Source organism: Panulirus ornatus, chromosome 9 (assembly GCF_036320965.1).
Source record: "Panulirus ornatus isolate Po-2019 chromosome 9, ASM3632096v1, whole genome shotgun sequence".
Classification (NCBI taxonomy): Eukaryota; Metazoa; Arthropoda; class Malacostraca; order Decapoda; family Palinuridae; genus Panulirus; species Panulirus ornatus.
In genome coordinates, this window is record NC_092232.1 from 34,286,614 (window position 1) to 34,305,913 (window position 19,300).

General features: G+C 40.1%; 1 protein-coding gene across 4 annotated transcripts in view; it reads left to right on the forward strand.

Annotated features, from left to right (window-relative positions):
* The window catches only part of spas (spastin), a 444,303-nt gene that overhangs the window by 375,875 nt on the left and 49,128 nt on the right, over positions 1–19,300 (forward strand). For all 4 annotated transcript variants that reach the window (XM_071664998.1, XM_071664997.1, XM_071664996.1 and 1 more), the window contains 4 exons: positions 1,524–1,687; positions 8,734–8,958; positions 12,717–12,825; positions 15,574–15,722. In XM_071664998.1, the coding sequence (XP_071521099.1) occupies positions 1,524–1,687; positions 8,734–8,958; positions 12,717–12,825; positions 15,574–15,722 (647 nt within the window). The remainder of the gene's footprint in view (positions 1–1,523; positions 1,688–8,733; positions 8,959–12,716; positions 12,826–15,573; positions 15,723–19,300) is intronic.

Below are 19,300 nucleotides of genomic sequence, written 5' to 3' on the forward strand. Positions count from 1 at the left end.
AAGAGTGAATTGGAACTATGAGGTATACCGGGGTCGACGTGCTGTCAATGGATTGAACCAGGACCTGTGAACCGTCTGGGGTAAGCCATGAAAAGTTTTGTGGGGCCTGGATGTGGAAAGGGAGCTGTGGTTTCGGTGCATTGCGCATGACAGCTAGACTGAGTGTGAACGAATGTGGCCTTTTTGTCTTTTCCTAGTGTTACCTCGCTAGAAGGGGAAGATGCTATTTTGTGTGTGGTGGAGTGGCGACAGGAATGAATAAAGGCAGCAAGTTTGAATTATGTACATGTGTATGTATATGTCTGTGTATGTATTTATATGTATATGTTGGAATGTGTAGGTATGTATATGTGCGTGTGTGGACATGTATGTATATACATGTGTATGTGGGTGGGTCGGGCCATTTTTTCGTCTTTCCTTGTGCTACCTCACTAATGCGGGAGACAGCGACTAAGTTTGATAAATGAATATATGTTATTTTTATTATATTTGATCACCATTTCACGCATTGGCAAAGTAGTGCCAGGAAAGAGACGAAGAAAGACCTATCCACTCATATACACACATATACATACGTATAAATATCAACATATACATATATATATATATGCTGATAACCACTAGGAAGATGAAACATGATGAGTTCCTAAGTGTACTTTCGTGTAATGATCTCATCGTCAGGGGGGATACAAGAATGAGATTGAAGATGCAGAACAATCAGTTGATATACAAGGGAGAGACATAGCTAAGATGCTGTTGTTGAAGGATTGTGTTAAGTTTAGCGGAATGTGGAACACTGAAAATTAGTATGTGCATGGATGTCATTAGTGATAACAAATATGAGTGGGAGAAAGATTGTTGTAAAAAATTAGTCTTATTTATCCTTTGTTTTTTCACCTTAATGCTAGTTGGTGTGTTCGTGTGAGCTTCTTTATAATGCCAGTAGATATTATGGTATGATCAGATAGCCCTGCTGAATGTTGTGTGAAGCCTTGTTCAAATTGGTTCCTTAGAATATGAGAGTTCTCTGATTTCGAGATTGTAAAAGGTGACTGATAGGAAACTGATGATGGCTATTCATGTTACGTTTTGAAAAGTTGTAAAATAGTTAAACCTCAAGTTACTCTTATGGTGTCAACAAGTGGATATTTTTTCTTTGGTTAATGATAGATTCCCCATGCCAATAATGGACATAAAGAAGTAACATAGGAGCTGATTGGAAAAACAAGTACTTTAGTTGAAAAATAATGCCTATTTCCATTGCAAATATTCTCTGTGGATGAACAGAACTGGACATCAGGTAATAGAGTAAATTACTCTGCCTCTTCTTAAATATTATTATATATATATTTTATGCATCTTGAAAAGAAATACTTTAGATTTTGCTTTTGAAGTGCTTATTGCAAGTATGATTTGCAGCTTTCATTATTTTGTATCACTCTATGCTTGCTGTAGTAGTATGGATGCATGGATAAAGCTATGTATGACTGCTTTATTGTATGATTTGGTTTCTTCTGTTTAAGATGCCAAGACTTTTAAGAAGATTCCAACAACGAAGCGCATTACTACTCTGAGCAATAAAAGCCAGACACTTCCACGCAACATGGGCTCCAAAGCAGTCTCAAAGACTCGAGATACCAGACATCCAGGTACTCCACCAAGTGTGAGACGCCAGTTATCAAATCAGGTTGGTAAACATGTAAAATGTTGATGTTTGTTATTATTGTTTTGTCTTTCCCCACATATTGTAGTAACAACCCTTATATTTTAGAAAAATGCCTGCTTGATAAGAGTTTAGTAAGGCAGAAGGATGAGACTAAAGAAAAGGTTGCCAGAAGTGTGGGAGTCATTCATTTCTGTAGTCATTCATTTATGTAGTTCACATGGATGCATTTAACTAAAGCTGAGTTAGTGCCGCTTTCTTCTCATGACAACACTAGATATGGAATGAAGAAACTGGACTCAGTGGATTTTCTTAAGATAAGTGTAGTTTGGAGACCTTGGTAACTTTTTGGATTTCAAAGATCATTACCGGTTTGTCTAATTTTTTTCTCGTAAAGGATTTCTCAGCTTGTCGGACAAAAAAAGGAAATGTTTAAGGAAAGAAATTTGGATTGGTGTATCTATTACTGAATCAGAGATTGAGTCTAGGTGGACCATTCCATCACTTACCGACTCTCTCTCCCTTGCTCTCTTATATGTTTCATGCTCTAGTTTATTAAGACTTGGTAGACTGGAATTGAAGTGACATGGTATTTGGTGTATTAATGAGAGAATTAAGGCTTGGTGGTATTTCATTTCTGTTAATTATGTCTTCTGTCATTCATTTTGCTTTTAATGTCTGAATTCTCTCAGATTTTTTCTGTTTGTTTGACTCCCTACCATGCTAAATGGCAGTATTCAATTTTACGTGTGATGTGTACATTACATATTTTTTGTCTCTAGTTGTGCATGTTATCACACTTTTCAGTTTTTGGCTTGATAGTACTATGTTTTCGATAGCCTTCTAGGATTCACTTGTATACTTAGAAGTCTTATTCATGATATTATTGAAGCTGATACTGAAACAGATGTAGATCAATTTGCCCCACTTTGAATTTTCTATTAGTTAAGATCCCTTTGACCTGTTTTCTTAGCTTACTCACCTATTTTCTTTTGCTGTTTTCTCTAATAAAACAATGTAGCTTGTAGATAATATTGCAAATGCTATAATATAATTTGAAAAAGACTGTCCAATCCTTTTTCCTTTTAATTTAGTTTCATATAGTGTAGTTTTAGTTTTGATTTAGTTTCATATAATGTAGTTTTCCCCTATCCCTGGGGATAAGGGAAAAAGAATACTTCCCACGCATTCCTCACGTGTTGTAGAAGGCGACTAAAGGGGACGGGAGCAGGGGCTAGAAAACCCTCCCCTCCTTGTATTTTAACTTTCTAAAGGGGGAAACAAAAGAAGGAGTCACGCGGGGAGTGCTCATCCTCCTGGAAGGCTCAGATTGGGGTGTCTATGTGTGTGCATGTAACCAAGATGAGAAAAAAGGAGAGATAGGTAGTATGTTTGAGGAAAGGAACCTGGATGTTTTGGCTCTTGAGTGAAATGAAGCTCAAGGGTAAAGGGGAAGAGTGGTTTGGGAATGTCTTGGGAGTAAAGTCAGGGGTTATTGAGCAAGGGAAGGAGTAGCACTACTCCTGAAACAGGAGTGGTGGGAGTATGTGATAGAGTGTAAGTAAGCAAACTCTAGATTGATATAGGTAAAACTGAAAGTGGATGGAGAGAGATGGGTGATTATTGGTGCATATGCACCTGGGCATGAGAAAAAAGATCATGGGAGGCAAGTGTTTTGGGAGTAGCTGAGTGAGTGTGTTTGTAGTTTTGATGCACGAGACCAGGTTATAGTGATGGGTGATTTGAATGCAAAGGTGAGTAATGTGGCAGTTGAAGGAATAATTGGTGTACATGGGGTGCTCAGTTTTGTAAATGGAAATGGTGAAGAACTTGTTGATTTATGTGCTGAAAAAGGACTGGTGATTGGGAATACCTGATTTAAAAAGAGAGGTATACATAAGTATACGTATGTAAGTAGGAGAGATGGCCAGAGAGTGTTATTGTATTATGTGTTAATTGATAGGCGTGCGGAAGAGAGACTTTTGGATGTTAATGTGCTGAGAGGTGCAACTGGAGGGATGTCTGATCATTATCTTGTGAAGGTGAAGATTTGTAGAGGTTTTCAGAAAAGAAGAGAGAATGTTGGGGTGAAGAGAGTGGTCAGAGTAAGTGAGCTTGGGAAGGAGACTTGTGTGAGGAAGTACGAGGAGAGACTGAGTACAGAATGGAAAAGGGTGAGAACAAAGGACGTAAGGGGAGTGGGGGAGGAATGGGATGTATTTAGGAAAGCGGTGATGGCCTGTGCAAAAGATGCTTGTGGCATGAGAAGTGTGGGAGGTGGGCAGATTAGAAAGGGAAGTGAGTGGTGGGATGAAGATGTAAGAGTATTAGTGAAAGAGAAGAGAGAGGCATTTGGACGATTTTTGCAGGGAGATAATGCAAATGAGTGGGAAATGTATAAAAGAAAGAGGCAGAAGGTCAAGAGAAAGGTGCAAGAGGTGAAAAAGAGGGCAAATGAGAGTTGGGGTGAGAGAGTATCTTTGAATTTTAGGGAGAATATAAAGATGTTTTGGAAGGAGGTAAATAAAGTGCATAAGACAAGGGACCAAATAGGAACATCAGTGAAGGGTTCTAATGGGGATGTCATAACAAGTAGTGGTGATGTGAGAAGGAGATGGAGTGAAAGGTTTGTTGAAAGTGTATGATGATAGAGTGGCAGATATAGGGTGTTTTGGTCGAGGTGGTGTGCAAAGTGAGAGGGTTAGGGAGAATGATTTGGTAAACAGAGAAGAGGTAGTAAAAGCTTTGCGGAAGATGAAAGCCGGCAAGGCGGTGGGTTTAGATGGTATTGCAGTGGAATTTATTCAAAAAGGGGGTGACTGTATTGTTGACTGGTTGGTAAGGTTATTTAATGTATGTATGACTCATGTTGAGGTGCCTGAGGACTGGCGGAATGCTTGCATAGTGCCATTGTACAAAGGCAAAGGGGATAAAGAGTGAGTGCTCAAATTACAGAGGTATAAGTTTGTTGAGTATTCCTGGTAAATTATATGGGAGGGTATTGATTGAGAGGGTGAAGACATGTACAAAGCATCAGAATGGGAAAGAGCAGTGTGGTTTCAGAAGTGGTAGAGGATGTGTGGATCAGGTGTTTGCTTTGAAAAATGTATGTGAGAAATACTTAGAAAAGCAAATGGATATGTATGTAGCATTTATAGATCTGGAGAAGGCATATGATTGAGTTGATAGAGATGTTCTGTGGAAGGTATTAAGAATATATGGTGTGGGAGGTAAGTTATTAGAAGCAGTGAAAAGTTTTTATCGAGGATGTAAGGCATGTGTATGTGTAGGAAGAGAGGAAAGTGATTGGTTCTCAGTTAGTGTTGGTTTGCGGCAGGGGTGCTTGATGTCTCCATGGTTGTTTAATTTTTTGTGGATGGGGTTGTTAGGGAGGTGAATGCAGGAGTTTTGGAAAGAGGGGCAAATATGCAGTCTGTTGTGGATGAGAGAGCTTGGGAAGTGAGTCAGTTGTTGTTCGCTGATGATACAGCGCTGATGGCTGATTCGTGTGAGAAACTGCAGAAGCTGGTGACTGAGTTTGGTAAAGTGTGTGGAAGAAGAAAGCTGAGAGTAAATGTGAAATAAGAGCAAGGTTATTAGGTACAGTAGGGTTGAGGGACAAGTCAATTGGGAGGTAAGTTTGAATGGAGAAAAACTGGAGGAAGTAAAGTGTTTTAGATATCTGGGAGTGGATTTGGCAGCGGATGGAACCATGGAAGCGAAAGTGAATCATAGGGTGGGGGAGGGGGTGAAAGATCTGGGAGCGTTGAAAAATGTGTGGAAGGCAAGAACATTATCTTAGAAAGCAAAAATGGGTATGTTTGAAGGAATAGGGGTTCCAACAATGTTGTATTGTTGCGAGGAGTGGGCTATAGATAGAGTTGTGCGGAGGAGGGTGGATGTGCTGGAAATGAGATGTTTGAGGACAATATGTGGTGTGAGGTGGTTTGATCAAGTAAGTAATGAAAGGGTAAGAGAGATGTGTGGTAATAAAAAGAGTGTGGTTGAGAGAGCAGAAGAGGGTGTTTTGAAATGGTTTGGTCACATGGAGAGAATGAGTGAGGAAAGATTGACCAAGAGGATATATGTGTCAGAGGTGGAGGGAACAAGGAGAAGCGGGAGACCAAATTGGAGGTGGAAAGGTGGAGTGAAAAAGATTTTGAGTGATCGGGGCCTGAACATGCAGGAGGGTGGGGGGCGTGCAAGGAATAGAGTGAATTGGAATGATGTGGTATATCGGGGTTGATGTGCTGTCAGTGTATTGAACCAGGGCATGTGAAGCGTCTGGGTAAGCCATGGAAAGTTCTGAGGGGCCTGGATGTGGAAAGGGAGCTGTGGTTTTGGTGCATTATACATGACAGCTAGAGACTGAGTGTGAACGAATGTGGCCTTTGTTGTCTTTTCTTAGCGCTACCTCGCGCACATGTGGGGGGAGGGGGGTTGTCATTTCATGTGTGGCGAGGTGGCCACAGGAATGAATAAGGGCAGAAATAATGAATTATGTACATGTGTATATATGTATATGTCTGTGTGTGTGTGTGTGTATATATATATATATATATATATATATATATATATATATATATATATATATATAGGCAAAGGGGATAAGAGTGAGTGCTCAAATTACAGAGGTATAAGTTTGTTGAGTATTCCTGGTAAATTATATGGGAGGGTATTGATTGAGAGGGTGAAGGCATGTACAGAGCATCAGATTGGGGAAGAGCAGTGCGGTTTCAGAAGTGGTAGAGGATGTGTGGATCAGGTGTTTGCTTTGAAGAATGTATGTGAGAAATACTTAGAAAAGCAAATGGATTTGTATGTAGCATTTATGGATCTGGAGAAGGCATATGATAGAGTTGATAGAGATGCTCTGTGGAAGGTATTAAGAATATATGGTGTGGGAGGCAAGTTGTTAGAAGCAGTGAAAAGTTTTTATCGAGGATGTAAGGCATGTGTACGTGTAGGAAGAGAGGAAAGTGATTGGTTCTCAGTGAATGTAGGTTTGCGGCAGGGGTGTGTGATGTCTCCATGGTTGTTTAATTTGTTTATGGATGGGGTTGTTAGGGAGGTAAATGCAAGAGTCCTGGAAAGAGGGGCAAGTATGAAGTCTGTTGGGGATGAGAGAGATTGGGAAGTGAGTCAGTTGTTGTTCGCTGATGATACAGCGCTGGTGGCTGATTCATGTGAGAAACTGCAGAAGCTGGTGACTGAGTTTGGTAAAGTGTGTGGAAGAAGAAAGTTTAGAGTAAATGTGAATAAGAGCAAGGTTATTAGGTACAGTAGGGTTGAGGGTCAAGTCAATTGGGAGGTGAGTTTGAATGGAGAAAAACTGGAGGAAGTGAAGTGTTTTAGATATCTGGGAGTGGATCTGTCAGCGGATGGAACCATGGAAGCGGAAGTGGATCATAGGGTGGGGGAGGGGGCGAAAATTTTGGGAGCCTTGAAAAATGTGTGGAAGTCGAGAACATTATCTCGGAAAGCAAAAATGGGTATGTTTGAAGGAATAGTGGTTCCAGCAATGTTGTATGGTTGCGAGGCGTGGGCTATGGATAGAGTTGTGCGTAGGAGGATGGATGTGCTGGAAATGAGATGTTTGAGGACAATGTGTGGTGTGAGGTGGTTTGATCGAGTAAGTAACGTAAAGGTAAGAGAGATGTGTGGAAATAAAAAGAGCGTGGTTGAGAGAGCAGAAGAGGGTGTTTTGAAATGGTTTGGGCACATGGAGAGAATGAGTGAGGAAAGATTGACCAAGAGGATATATGTGTCGGAGGTGGAGGGAACGAGGAGAAGAGGGAGACCAAATTGGAGGTGGAAAGATGGAGTGAAAAAGATTTTGTGTGATCGGGGCCTGAACATGCAGGAGGGTGAAAGGAGGGCAAGGAATAGAGTGAATTGGAGCGATGTGGTATACAGGGGTTGACGTGCTGTCAGTGGATTGAATCAAGGCATGTGAAGCGTCTGGGGTAAACCATGGAAAGCTGTGTAGGTATGTATATTTTGCGTGTGTGGATGTGTGTATGTACATGTGTATGGGGGGGGGTTGGGCCATTTCTTTCGTCTGTTTCCTTGCGCTACCTCGCAAACGCGGGAGACAGCGACAAAGTATAAAAAAAAAAAAAAATATATATATATATATATATATATATATATATATATATATATATATATATATATATACATACATGTGTATGTGGTTGGTTTGAGCCATTCTTTTGTCTGATTCCTTGTGCTACCTCGCTAATGCGGGAGACAGCGTTAAAGTATAACAAATTAATAAATAATAATGAAGTTTACTTTATTGAATTAAATTTTAAGATTGTGTACTTTTCCCTCACAAATCTATAATCAGTGTCTTAGGGGTAAAGTCAGGTGTTGGTGTGAGGTTAAAAGCTAAGGAAAGAGTAGCACTACTGCTGAAGCAAGAGTTGTGGGATTTGTGAGAGAATGTGAGGAAGTGAGCTCCCTACTGATATGAGTGAAATTGAAAGTGGATTGTGAGACACAGATGACTGATACTGCTTATGTACCTGGCCATGAGGAAAAGGCACATGTATTGGGAAGTATTGGGAACAGCTGAGTGTGTGTGTCAGTAAGCGGTAGTGCTGAGTTCTCTTCAAATTGATCGAGATAGAGAAAAATGACTTGATAATGTTTATAGGGGATTACTTGCTGTAAGTTGGCTTAACTCACTGTATGATGTGTCAGAGGAAACCACAGAATTGGTCTTTGATGCTCAGCTGTGGATGGGTGCTTTGGTTTTGATGTTAGATGTGAAAATTCCACTGGAGGCAATGAGTGAGCGCAGAACTTATGAAATACCATTGAATTTGTCATGCTGTTTTGTGTCTATTTTTGGAAGTCTTTCCTGTAATTTTATTATTGTATCCAGTACATAAAATCATATATAATTGGGAGACATATGCAGTATATAATTAATGGATAATTGAAAGGCTGAGAAATAGAATACTAATTGATATTTAAGGATTATCTTGGGGAAGGATTGTATCAGATTTTATAGAAAATTGTTGTAACTGAAATATTACATGGCACCCCTTTTTTTTTTTCAGAATGGAAGTGGATTTCCTTTGGGCTCCCCTTTGAAGCGCCGTGGTTCAGCTGGCTCTGGCCTTGGTGGAAATGGAGGCAATGGAACTCCAAAGCATACACCCTCACATAGACGTTCTGCCTCAGCATCCATGAAAGGGGTTGATACAAAGTTGGCACAGGGCATTATGGATGAAATCATTGATTCCTCACCTCCTGTTTCTTGGGATGACATTGCAGGACAAGATGTAATTTCTCGCTTGGTTTATGTAATAATTTAAAACCTTGGAATTTATAAAGAAGGTTGTATTATTGATTGAATTTCTTAATGCAGGATAATGACTTGGTGAAAGATGTTGCTGTGAAGTATTCTGTTGTAGGTTACTTGACTTACATCAGAAGAAATTTGTTTCTTTGACGATATGTATTTCAATAGACTAATTAGCTGTAATTTAAGTTATGCTTTTATTTAAAGCATCTAGAGAAGTTCACTGAATCACAAATACATCACATAACTAATGTACCTCACCTCATGATATATCTTTGTGTTAAGTGCCATACACATGGGATGAAGAGTTCTGTTCAAGACCAAGATTAGTTGACAGTTAGTATTTCTTGAGTTGCATATATCTTGACCTAGGGCCAGTGATTTACAGCATGCAAGAGACAATAATGTTTTTGTAGAATTTTTTATCAGAAATTAATGGCTCTGTAGATGTATTTTTTAAAAGATGATTGGTGTCAGGCAATCGAAGGTAAATGTAAGTCAAAGTAAAGTAATGGTATTTGAAAGGAAACAGAGTGAAAGTATAGATTTTGTAAAAACATGTAGAGTGAAAGAAGAAAATGTCTAAATTGAGCTTTGTATGTGGGGAGGAAGACTGGAGGAGGTGAGAAAATTTTAAGTATTGAGGATCTGTTTTGGGTAAGTTTGGTGGTATGGAAGGAGAGATAAGGGAGAGAACACTATAGGGTAAAAGAGTCATTGGGTCCCTTAATAGAATAATGAAGGGTAGAGGTGTAAGCATGGAAGTGAAGAGAGGATTGAGGGACAGTGTAGTACTTCCAGCCCTGGCCAGTGCAATCAAAACATGGACATGGAATAAGTCACAAAGGTCAAGAATCCAGGCTGTGGAAGTGAGCTGTTTGAGAAGAGCATGTGATGTGACTAGGTGGAATGAAGAAAGAAATGAAGGGGTGTATGAGAGATGTGCTATGGCAGAGAATGCAAAGGTGATGAATTATGGAGTGATAGAATGAATGAATGGTTTGGGCGTGTGGAAAGAATGCAAGACCGAGAGTTTACAGAGTGTATGATAGGACAATGAAATGGGTTGATGTTAGAGGAAGATCACCTTTGACATGGGTAAATAGGGTGGAGGAATACTGGAGGGAGAGAAATAGTGGAAGAATGCATGGAGTGGTGTATGCAAGGGAGGCATGCAAGGACAGGGATGATTGGAGACACTTTTGCTGTGGCCACCCCTTGATGTGAGTTCCTGGAAGGAACAAGCATCAGAGATATAGATAGATAGATAGATAGATAGGTAGATTGTATCATGACAATTTTGCATTGAATAGAGGTGTGAAAATTCAGGGTTTTCCATGACTGTGGATTTGACATAAAGTAAATCTTATTTATGTTATCAGCCATTCTGCTGAACTATTTACCTTAATGATTAGATAACAAAGAGCTGTTACTGTACTCTGCATGCAAGAGGTTATACTCAAGTGAAAAGTCACCCTCAGCAAGTCTGTATCATTGTCTGTCAATGAGGTGAGGTATAGTCTCATCAAATAACTCTTCACTCCAAAGGAGTCTATCATTCCCTGTTCTGGAAGTAGTGTGTACACCTTGGAGCTGCAGGAGTCCTGGAGAGAAAGAGATCGTGGAGTAACATCAAAACTTTTCAAAAAGGAGTCCTGAGGCAATTACAAATAAGTAAAGAGATGAAAAGAGAATACCCAGTGATTAAACAGTAAACATGGCAGCTCAAGACACAGTAGAGTATGTTCACAGGAACAAGGAAAGTAAATGATTATATCATTAACATTGCACTAAATGTTTCTACATTTTATTCTTCTGCTGTATTGTTTTCATAAACAGATAATATTCATTTAAAATTCTTGTAAGTTTTCTGACAAAATAGTTGAAAAGGCCATTTGTTGTATCAAGTCTGTCTTTCCACTTATTCCATCAACTATTCATCTATTATATCATACCTGTATATATCCTGCTTCATGAATTTCACTTTCTCAAAGTGGAAACAGAAGGAGCCAATCAAGGAATGTTCCACAGAGGTTCAGAGTGGGGTGTCTGTCCTTGGAGTTATTTGGATGAGAAGAATGGAGAGATAGGTAATGTGTTTGGGAAGGGAAATTAAGCTCAAGGGGAGGGGGGATGAATGTTTTGGGAATGTCCTTGAGGTAAATTCTGGGATTTTAGTGTTAGTAAGGTAGCGGAAGGAAGAGATGACTGATGGCCTCATTTCTTCACATATTCTCCTAATCTTTTATGTGTGATACCTCCATCCACAACCAACCCCTACAGACTATTCGTTGGTTTCCTTGTAACCACATCATATACCCTGGTTTAGGCTGTGTATAACATGTCACCCTGTATACCACATCACTCCAGTTTTCTTGAGAAAGTCAGCACTAGAACCTAATGGAATTTTTTTAAAAACTCCCCACGACTTCACATAGATTTCCTTTCACATATTATATTCATAATACCTTACGCAAAGCATCTCTATTAATCCAATCATATGCTTTCTTCAGATTCCTAAATGCCACATAAAATCCCTTAGTTTCTCAAATTATTTTTTCACAGACATTCTTCAGAGCAAATATCTGATCCACATTGATTCTTTTAGTCTCATGCTCTGTGCATTCCACCACCTTGTCAGTCAACACTCTCCATTCAGTTTATCATATACACAAAACAGACTTGTATCTCAGTAATTCGAACATTTACCTTTCTTCCTCTTGCCTTCATACATTGGCACTGTATAGGCATTCCAATAGTCCATGATCCATACATACACTGAAAATCACAGCTAACCAATCAACAACACAGTCACCCCCCTTTCTTCAGAAAGTCATCCACTGTAGCCACTATGCCAAATTTCAGTAGAAGCTATGCTTTCACTGCCTCTTCTCTTTTTAATCAGATCATTTGCCAAGGCTCTCACTTTGCATACCTCCTTGACCCACTGATCTGCCACCCTATCATCAAACAAAATAATCCTTTAATTATTCAGTTTCCTCTTCACCTCACCATTTCCTTATTTGTCTCCTTTACTGATGTTTCCTTGCTTTTTATACAACATTAACCTTTATCTATTTTTATATCTCTGACTCCCTTCCCTTTCGAGAACTCCCATCAAGGGGGTAGCCATGGCAAAAAAGTCTCCACTTATCCCAGTCCTCACATGCCATCCTCAAAAGCACCATTCCATGCATTCTTCTCCCATTTCTCTTCATTCCATAACATTCTTTTGCTCTCTTTGAAGTTTGGTGATACTTGTTCACTCACACTCTCATTTGCACTCTATTTTTCAGCCCTTGCATCTTCCTGTTGCCCTCCTCCTTTTTTTCTCTTTTCTGTCTCCCAGTCACACACACCTCCTCTCGGTAAGTAATGCCCATGCACCTCTCGTTTTCCTTTCATTAGCAACTTTCTTTAGTCATTCTACCATTTGCTACCCTTTCTTACATGCCAACAAGCCACATACCTCTTGCACATGTCAGCACCGCTTACCTAAATACCTTCCATTTCTCAACCACTCCCCAAGCATTTTCTCTCACCTTTTGCTATTCTGTGCTCAGTCTCTCCTGGTATCTATTAAGCCTCAATCCAAGTGATCTCTACTTAAATTGTATACCCTGTTTAGTTCAAAGGTAAAATAGATAAGTACTATTCGCATTTTTATTAAATTTTGAGTTGCACATATGATTTGTAACATAAGAGTGGTAAATGTTAATTTTTATGTTTGAATTTCAGACAGCAAAAAAAGCATTACATGAGATTGTAATATTACCAGCACTGCGGCCAGAGCTCTTCACTGGGCTGCGTTCTCCTGCCAGAGGCCTACTGCTCTTTGGTCCCCCAGGTAGGTTTAAACAGTAGTCGTAAATTAAGATACTGAAAATCAAAAGTACAGGGACCTGTTGATCACTCATGTTTTATTTACACCATTTATGGAATAACATGAAGTCCAGTCATACTTTTTTTTTTATTTATGTAGGCTTATGTTTGGAATAATGTGACCAGCATTGGGCTGGCAGTTCGATGGTGTGCTGTTGCCAGCGCCAGAAAAGAAGTGTGTATGTGAGTGGTATGGGTATGCAGCTTTCTGCTTTGCAGCAGTCAGAGTTGTAATATATTTTGTGGTGCATGTATTTTTCTCCTTGCATCGTGCCAACAGATCATCTTTTTAAGTTCTCTTGATATCAGTGGTCTTAAGAAGTATAGTCTATCTATTAGTCACCATTAAGTTTAGGATGAATATGTTCAAATGATATGAGAGAGGAGAAAGAACAGCTTTTGATAAGCATGCCCTTGAACTTTACAGACCAAATGTATTAGTGCAGGGAAGATCAAGGAGAGTGCAAAGAGTTGAACATTACTAAATGTATCTAAGACCTTGTAGTCCTAAAGTTTGATAATATGGAACAAATATTAAACATATTGATGAAATGCCATACCCTTGATGATTTTCCTGTCAGCATGCTTGTGATACAAGCAAAGGCCCAAAATATATATAATGACTTGATAGCAGAATACGAAACAGTGATGGCATTTCAAACATGTTCTGGTTGGTTTGCAAATTTTAGGAAATGCTACTATTATATCAACTTCAAGATGACTGGTGAGGCTGCTTCTGCCAATGTCATGCTGCTGAAAATTTTCCAGGAACTCTGAAGACAGTTATCAAGAAAGGCAGTTATTCTCCTAAGCAGATTTTTAGTGTTGTTGAGACTAGATTATTTTGGAAGAGATTGCATAAGATTCAGAGCTGCCAAGGATCACCTTATGCTGCTTGTGGGAGCATTGCTGCCGAAGGTGATTGCATGCTTAAACCATTGGGGAAATCCCAGGGCTTTAAAAGAATACATGAAAATTTTTGCTTGTCTGTTGTTACTCAAGTTCTGTGGGGTAGATAACAGATGAAGCTTCCTGTGGTCATTTTGCTGCAGAGCTCCATAAAGAAGTACAAGAATCCTGTGCGAAAAGAGAATATAAGATTAAAGATTCTCCCTATCAGTAATACCCCTGGCCATCCACCTTCAGTACAGAACTGTAGTGAGAACATCAGAGTAGTCTATCCTCTGCAGAGCATTTTATCTCTATCCAACCAGTGGACCAGGAAGTGATATCTTCTTTCAAGGCCTACTGTTTATGGTGAATATTTGCAAAGTTCATGAAGGCTACAGCAAATGACTGGAGGTAGTGCCAGGAACAGACTAAGAAAGACCTCACTTGCTTACATCCATTCAGTAGCTGTCATGAGTAGTATACCAAAACTACAGCCCCATGTCCATAACCTGGCCCTATAGACTTTTCTTTAGTTTTCTTCAGTCATTTCATATGCCCTTGTTCAATCCTTTATGGCACATTTCCCCATATATACCACATCATTCCAATCCCCTCTATTCTGTGCATGCCTTTCACCCTCTTGTATGTTCAGGCCCCAAGTATTCAAAATATTTCTTACTCCATTCTTCCATATCCAACTGTGTTTTTCCCTCATTGTCCTTTCCACTTATGACATATATCTTTTTCAGTCTCTCCTTACTCATTCTCTTTCTATGTCCAAACCATTTCAGCATACTCTCTTCATCTACCTCAACCACACTTCTTATTACCACACCCATCTCTTATACTTTTGATGCTTACTTGATCTGACCACCCTACACCACATATTGTCCTCAGACTTTTAATTCTCAACACATCCACCCTCTTCTGCATATCCACGCCAGTAGCTTAGGCCTTGTAGCCATACATACAACATTGTTGGATCTACTGTATCTTCACGTATACCCAGACAATGACCTCTCATCCCACACATTCCTCAGTATTCCCTGAACCTTTACCCCCTCACCCACCCTGTGCTTCACATGGTTCCATTTGCAGCCATGACCACTCTTAGGTATGTAAAACACTTCACTTCCTCCAAATTTTCTCCATTCAACTCACACTCCAGCTAACCTAGAATTCTACCCCACTAAACCTAATAACTTTGTGTTTATTCATTTTCAAAGTCAGCTTCTTCCTTTCATATGCTCTTCCAGACTCAGACACCAACTTCTGCACATTCTCATTTGAATCTGCTACCAATTCTAAGTCAGCAGAAAGCAACAACTGACACACACACACACACACACACACACACACACACACACACACACACACACACACACACACACACCAATACCACCACCACCTGATACAGACTGCATACTTGCCCCTCTTTCCGAGATCGTTGTATTTACCTCCCTCACCACCCCATCCATAAACTCACTTCTCTCTGCTTAAATGTAGCCAGCTTTGAAGGTGATGGAGCCAGTAGAGAAGGGGTCCTGCTGTTACATAGTGGTAACAATTATATTAGAAATAATAATGTATATTTGTATTGTGTATATGAGGTAGGACATTCAGCTGCCCATAATGTATCAGACGCTAAAAAACAGCAAACATGTCTTCAGTTAATTCTGTATTAGATATTAAAAGATTTTGTGGTTCTGTCAGGCTTACATTATGATTTGTTTTGTATCATATTTTTTTCAGAACCCTAACCTCAGCAAGACTGTGAAAGAGGGTTGTAATATGTTGTTACAGTAATTTTATTCCCTTACAGGTAATGGCAAAACCATGTTGGCACGAGCAGTCGCTAGTGAAAGTTCAGCTACATTTTTCAATATCAGTGCTTCTACATTAACTAGTAAATATGTTGGCGAGGGTGAGAAGCTGGTCAAAGCTCTCTTTTCCGTAGCTCGTGAACTTCAGGTAAGAATTTGGTGTTTGAATTCTGTATGATCAAAAAGCTTATGTTGTATAAATTTACTATACCTCTGATTTGTACTCATCTTTTTTCTTTTTAATTTTTTTATCATTCTTGTGTTTGGTACATTCTGTTTATTCCTGAAATAGTTGAAAGGATTTATGGATTTTAAAGAGATTTTGTCAGATACAACCCTGAAAGAATAAGTTTGTAGTTTAGATATATGTTTGTGTAGATGCTTATGTGGGAAACAGTGATCACGTATGAAGAAAAGATATATTATTATCTCATTCTTGATTGCAGTTCCTGCATTAGCAAGGTAACGCCAGGAACAAATGAAAAAAGGCCACATTCACTCACATCTGTTCTTTAGGTGTCATGGTGTGTGATGCACCAAAACTGCTGCTCTTGTTCACATCCAGGCCACAGAGACCTTTCCATGGTTTACCCCAGGCACTCCACATTCCCTGATTCAGTCCATAGACAGCTTATCGACCCCATTATACCATATTGTTCCAATTCATTCTACCCCAAGCACATCTTTCACTCTCCCGCATGTTCAGGCCCCAATCACTCAAAGTCATTTTCAATCCATCCTTCCATCTCCAGTTTGGTCTCCCTGTTATCCTTGTTCCCTCTACTTCTGGCACACACGCACACACACACACATATATTTTTTATTTTCATACTATTCGCCATTTCCCGCGTTAGCGAGGTAGCGTTAAGAATAGAGGACTGGGCCTTTGAGGGAATATTCTCACCTGGCCCCCTTCTATTTTCCTTCTTTTGGAAAAGAAAAAAACGAGAGGGGAGGATTTCAGCCCCCGGCTCCCTTCCCTTTTAGTCGCCTTCTACGACATGCAGGGAATACATGGGAAGTATTCTTTCTCCCCTATCCCAGGGATAGATATATATATTTATTCATATTTTTATTTATTATACATAACCACCGTTCCCACGTCAGCGAGGTAACGTAAGGAAACAGACAAGGAATGGCCCAACCCACCCACATGCATAGTGTATATACTTAAACGCCCACACACGTACATATACATTACATATACATTTCAACGTATACATACATATACATGCACAAACATATACATATATATACACGTACATATCCATACTTGTTGTCTTCATCTGTTCCCGTTGCCACCCAGCCACACACGTAAAGCACACACACACACGCACACGCACCACAGCGAGGCAGTGCCAGGAACAGAAGAAGGAAAAAAAAGGCCACATTTGTTCACACTCAGTCTCTAGCTGTCATATGTAATGCACCGAAACCACAGCTCCTTTTCCACATCCAGGTCCCACAAAACTTTCCATGGTTTATCCCAGACGCTTCACATGTCCTGGTTCAATCCATTGCTGCACATCAACCCATTATACCACATCATTCCAGTTCACTCTATTCCTTGGACGCCTTTCACCCTCCTGTATGTTCAGGCCCCGATCGCTCAAAATCTTTTTCACTTCGTCCTTCCACCTCCAGTTTGGTCTTCTGCTTCTCCTTCTTTCCTCCACCTCTGACACATATATCCTTTGTCAAGCTTTCCTCACTCAGTTCTTTCCATGTGACCAAACCATTTCAACACACCCTCTTCTGCTCTCTCAACCACAACAACACATCTCACTCTTTCATTACTTGATCAAACCATCTCACACCACAGAATGTCGTCATACATTTCATTTCCAACACTTCCACCCTCCTCCACTCAACCCTATCTATAGCCCATGCCTCTCAACCATATAACAATGGTGGAACCACTATTTCTTCAAACATACCCATTTTTGCTCTCTAAACTAATGATCTCACCTTCCACTTATCAACGTTCCCAGAACCTTCGCCCCCACCCCCACCCTGTGACTCACTTCCACTTCCATGGTTCCATCCGCTGCTAAGTCCACTCACAGATATCTGAAACACTTCACTTCCTCCAGTTTTTCTCCATTCAAACTTACCTCCCAACTAACTTGTCCCTCAACCCTACTGAATCTAATAACCTTGCTCTTATTCACATTTACACTCAACTTTCTTCTTTCACACTTTCTACTAAACTCAGTCACCAACCTCTGCAGTTTCTCACCAGAATCAGCTACCAGAGCTGTATCATCAGTAAACAACAATTGACTCACTTCCCAAGCTCTCTCATCTACAACAGACTGCATACTTGCCCCTCTTTCCAAAACTCTTGCATTCACCTTCCTAACCACCCCATGTATAAACAAATTAAACAACCATGGAGACATCACGCATCCCTGCCACAAAAACGACATTCACTGGAAACTAATCACTTTCCTCTCCTCACACTCGTACACATGCCTTACATCCCTGATTAAAACTTTTCACCTTCCACAAAGCATCTTTATCAACCCTATCATATGCCTTCTCCAGATCCATAAATGCTACATACAAGTCCACCTGTTTTTCTAAGTATTTCACACTTACATTCTTCAAAGCAAACACCTGATCCACACATTCTCTGTCACTTCTAAAACCACATTGCTCTTCCCCAGTCTGATGCTCTGTACATGCCTTTACCCTCTCAATTAATACCCTCCCATGTAATTTCCCAGGAATACTCAACAAATTTATACCTTTGTTATTTGAATGCTCACCTTTATCCCCTTTGCCTTTGTACAATGGCACTTGCATGCATTCCGCCAATCCTCAGGCACTTCACCATGATCCATACATACAATGAATATCCTCACCAACTAATCAACAACACAGTCACCTCATTTTTTAATACATTCCACTGCAATACCATCCAAACCCACCACCTTGCTGGCTTTCATCTTCCCCAAAGCTTTCACTACCTCATCTCTGTTTAACAAACCATTCTCCCTGACTCTCTCACTTTGCACACCACCTTGATCAAAACACCCTATATCTGCCACTCTGTCATCAAACACATTCAACAAACCTTCAAAATACTCAATCCGTCTCCTCCCTTCATCACTAGTTATTACCTCCCCATTTGCACCCTTCACCGATGTTCTCATTTGTTCACTTGTCTTATGCACGTTATTTACCCCCTTCCAAACATCTTTTTATTCTCCCTTAAGTTTAATGATACTCTTTCACCCCAACTCTCATTTGCCCACTTCACCTTCTACCACTTTCTTTTACACATCTTCCACTCATTTGCACTACTTCCCTGCAAAAGTCGTCCAAGTCCAAATGCCTCTCTCTTCCCTTTCAGAAACAATCTAACTTCTTCATCCCACCACTCACTACCCTTTCTAATCTGCCCACCTCCCACCTTTCTCATGCCACATGCATCTTTTGTGAAAGCTATCACTGCTTCCCTGAATACATCCCATTCCTTCCCCATTCCCCTCATCATTTGGTCTCACCTTTTGCCATTCTACACTCAATCTCTCTTGGTACTTCCTTACGCAAGTCTCCTTTCCAAGCTCATTTACTCTCACCAGATATCATCCAGATATCTTGGAGTAGACTTAGCAGCGAATGGAACCATGGATGCGGAAGTGAGTCACAGGGTGGGGGGAGGAGGCGAAGGTTTTGGGAGCAATGAAGAATGTGTGGAAGGACAGAACGCTATCTTGG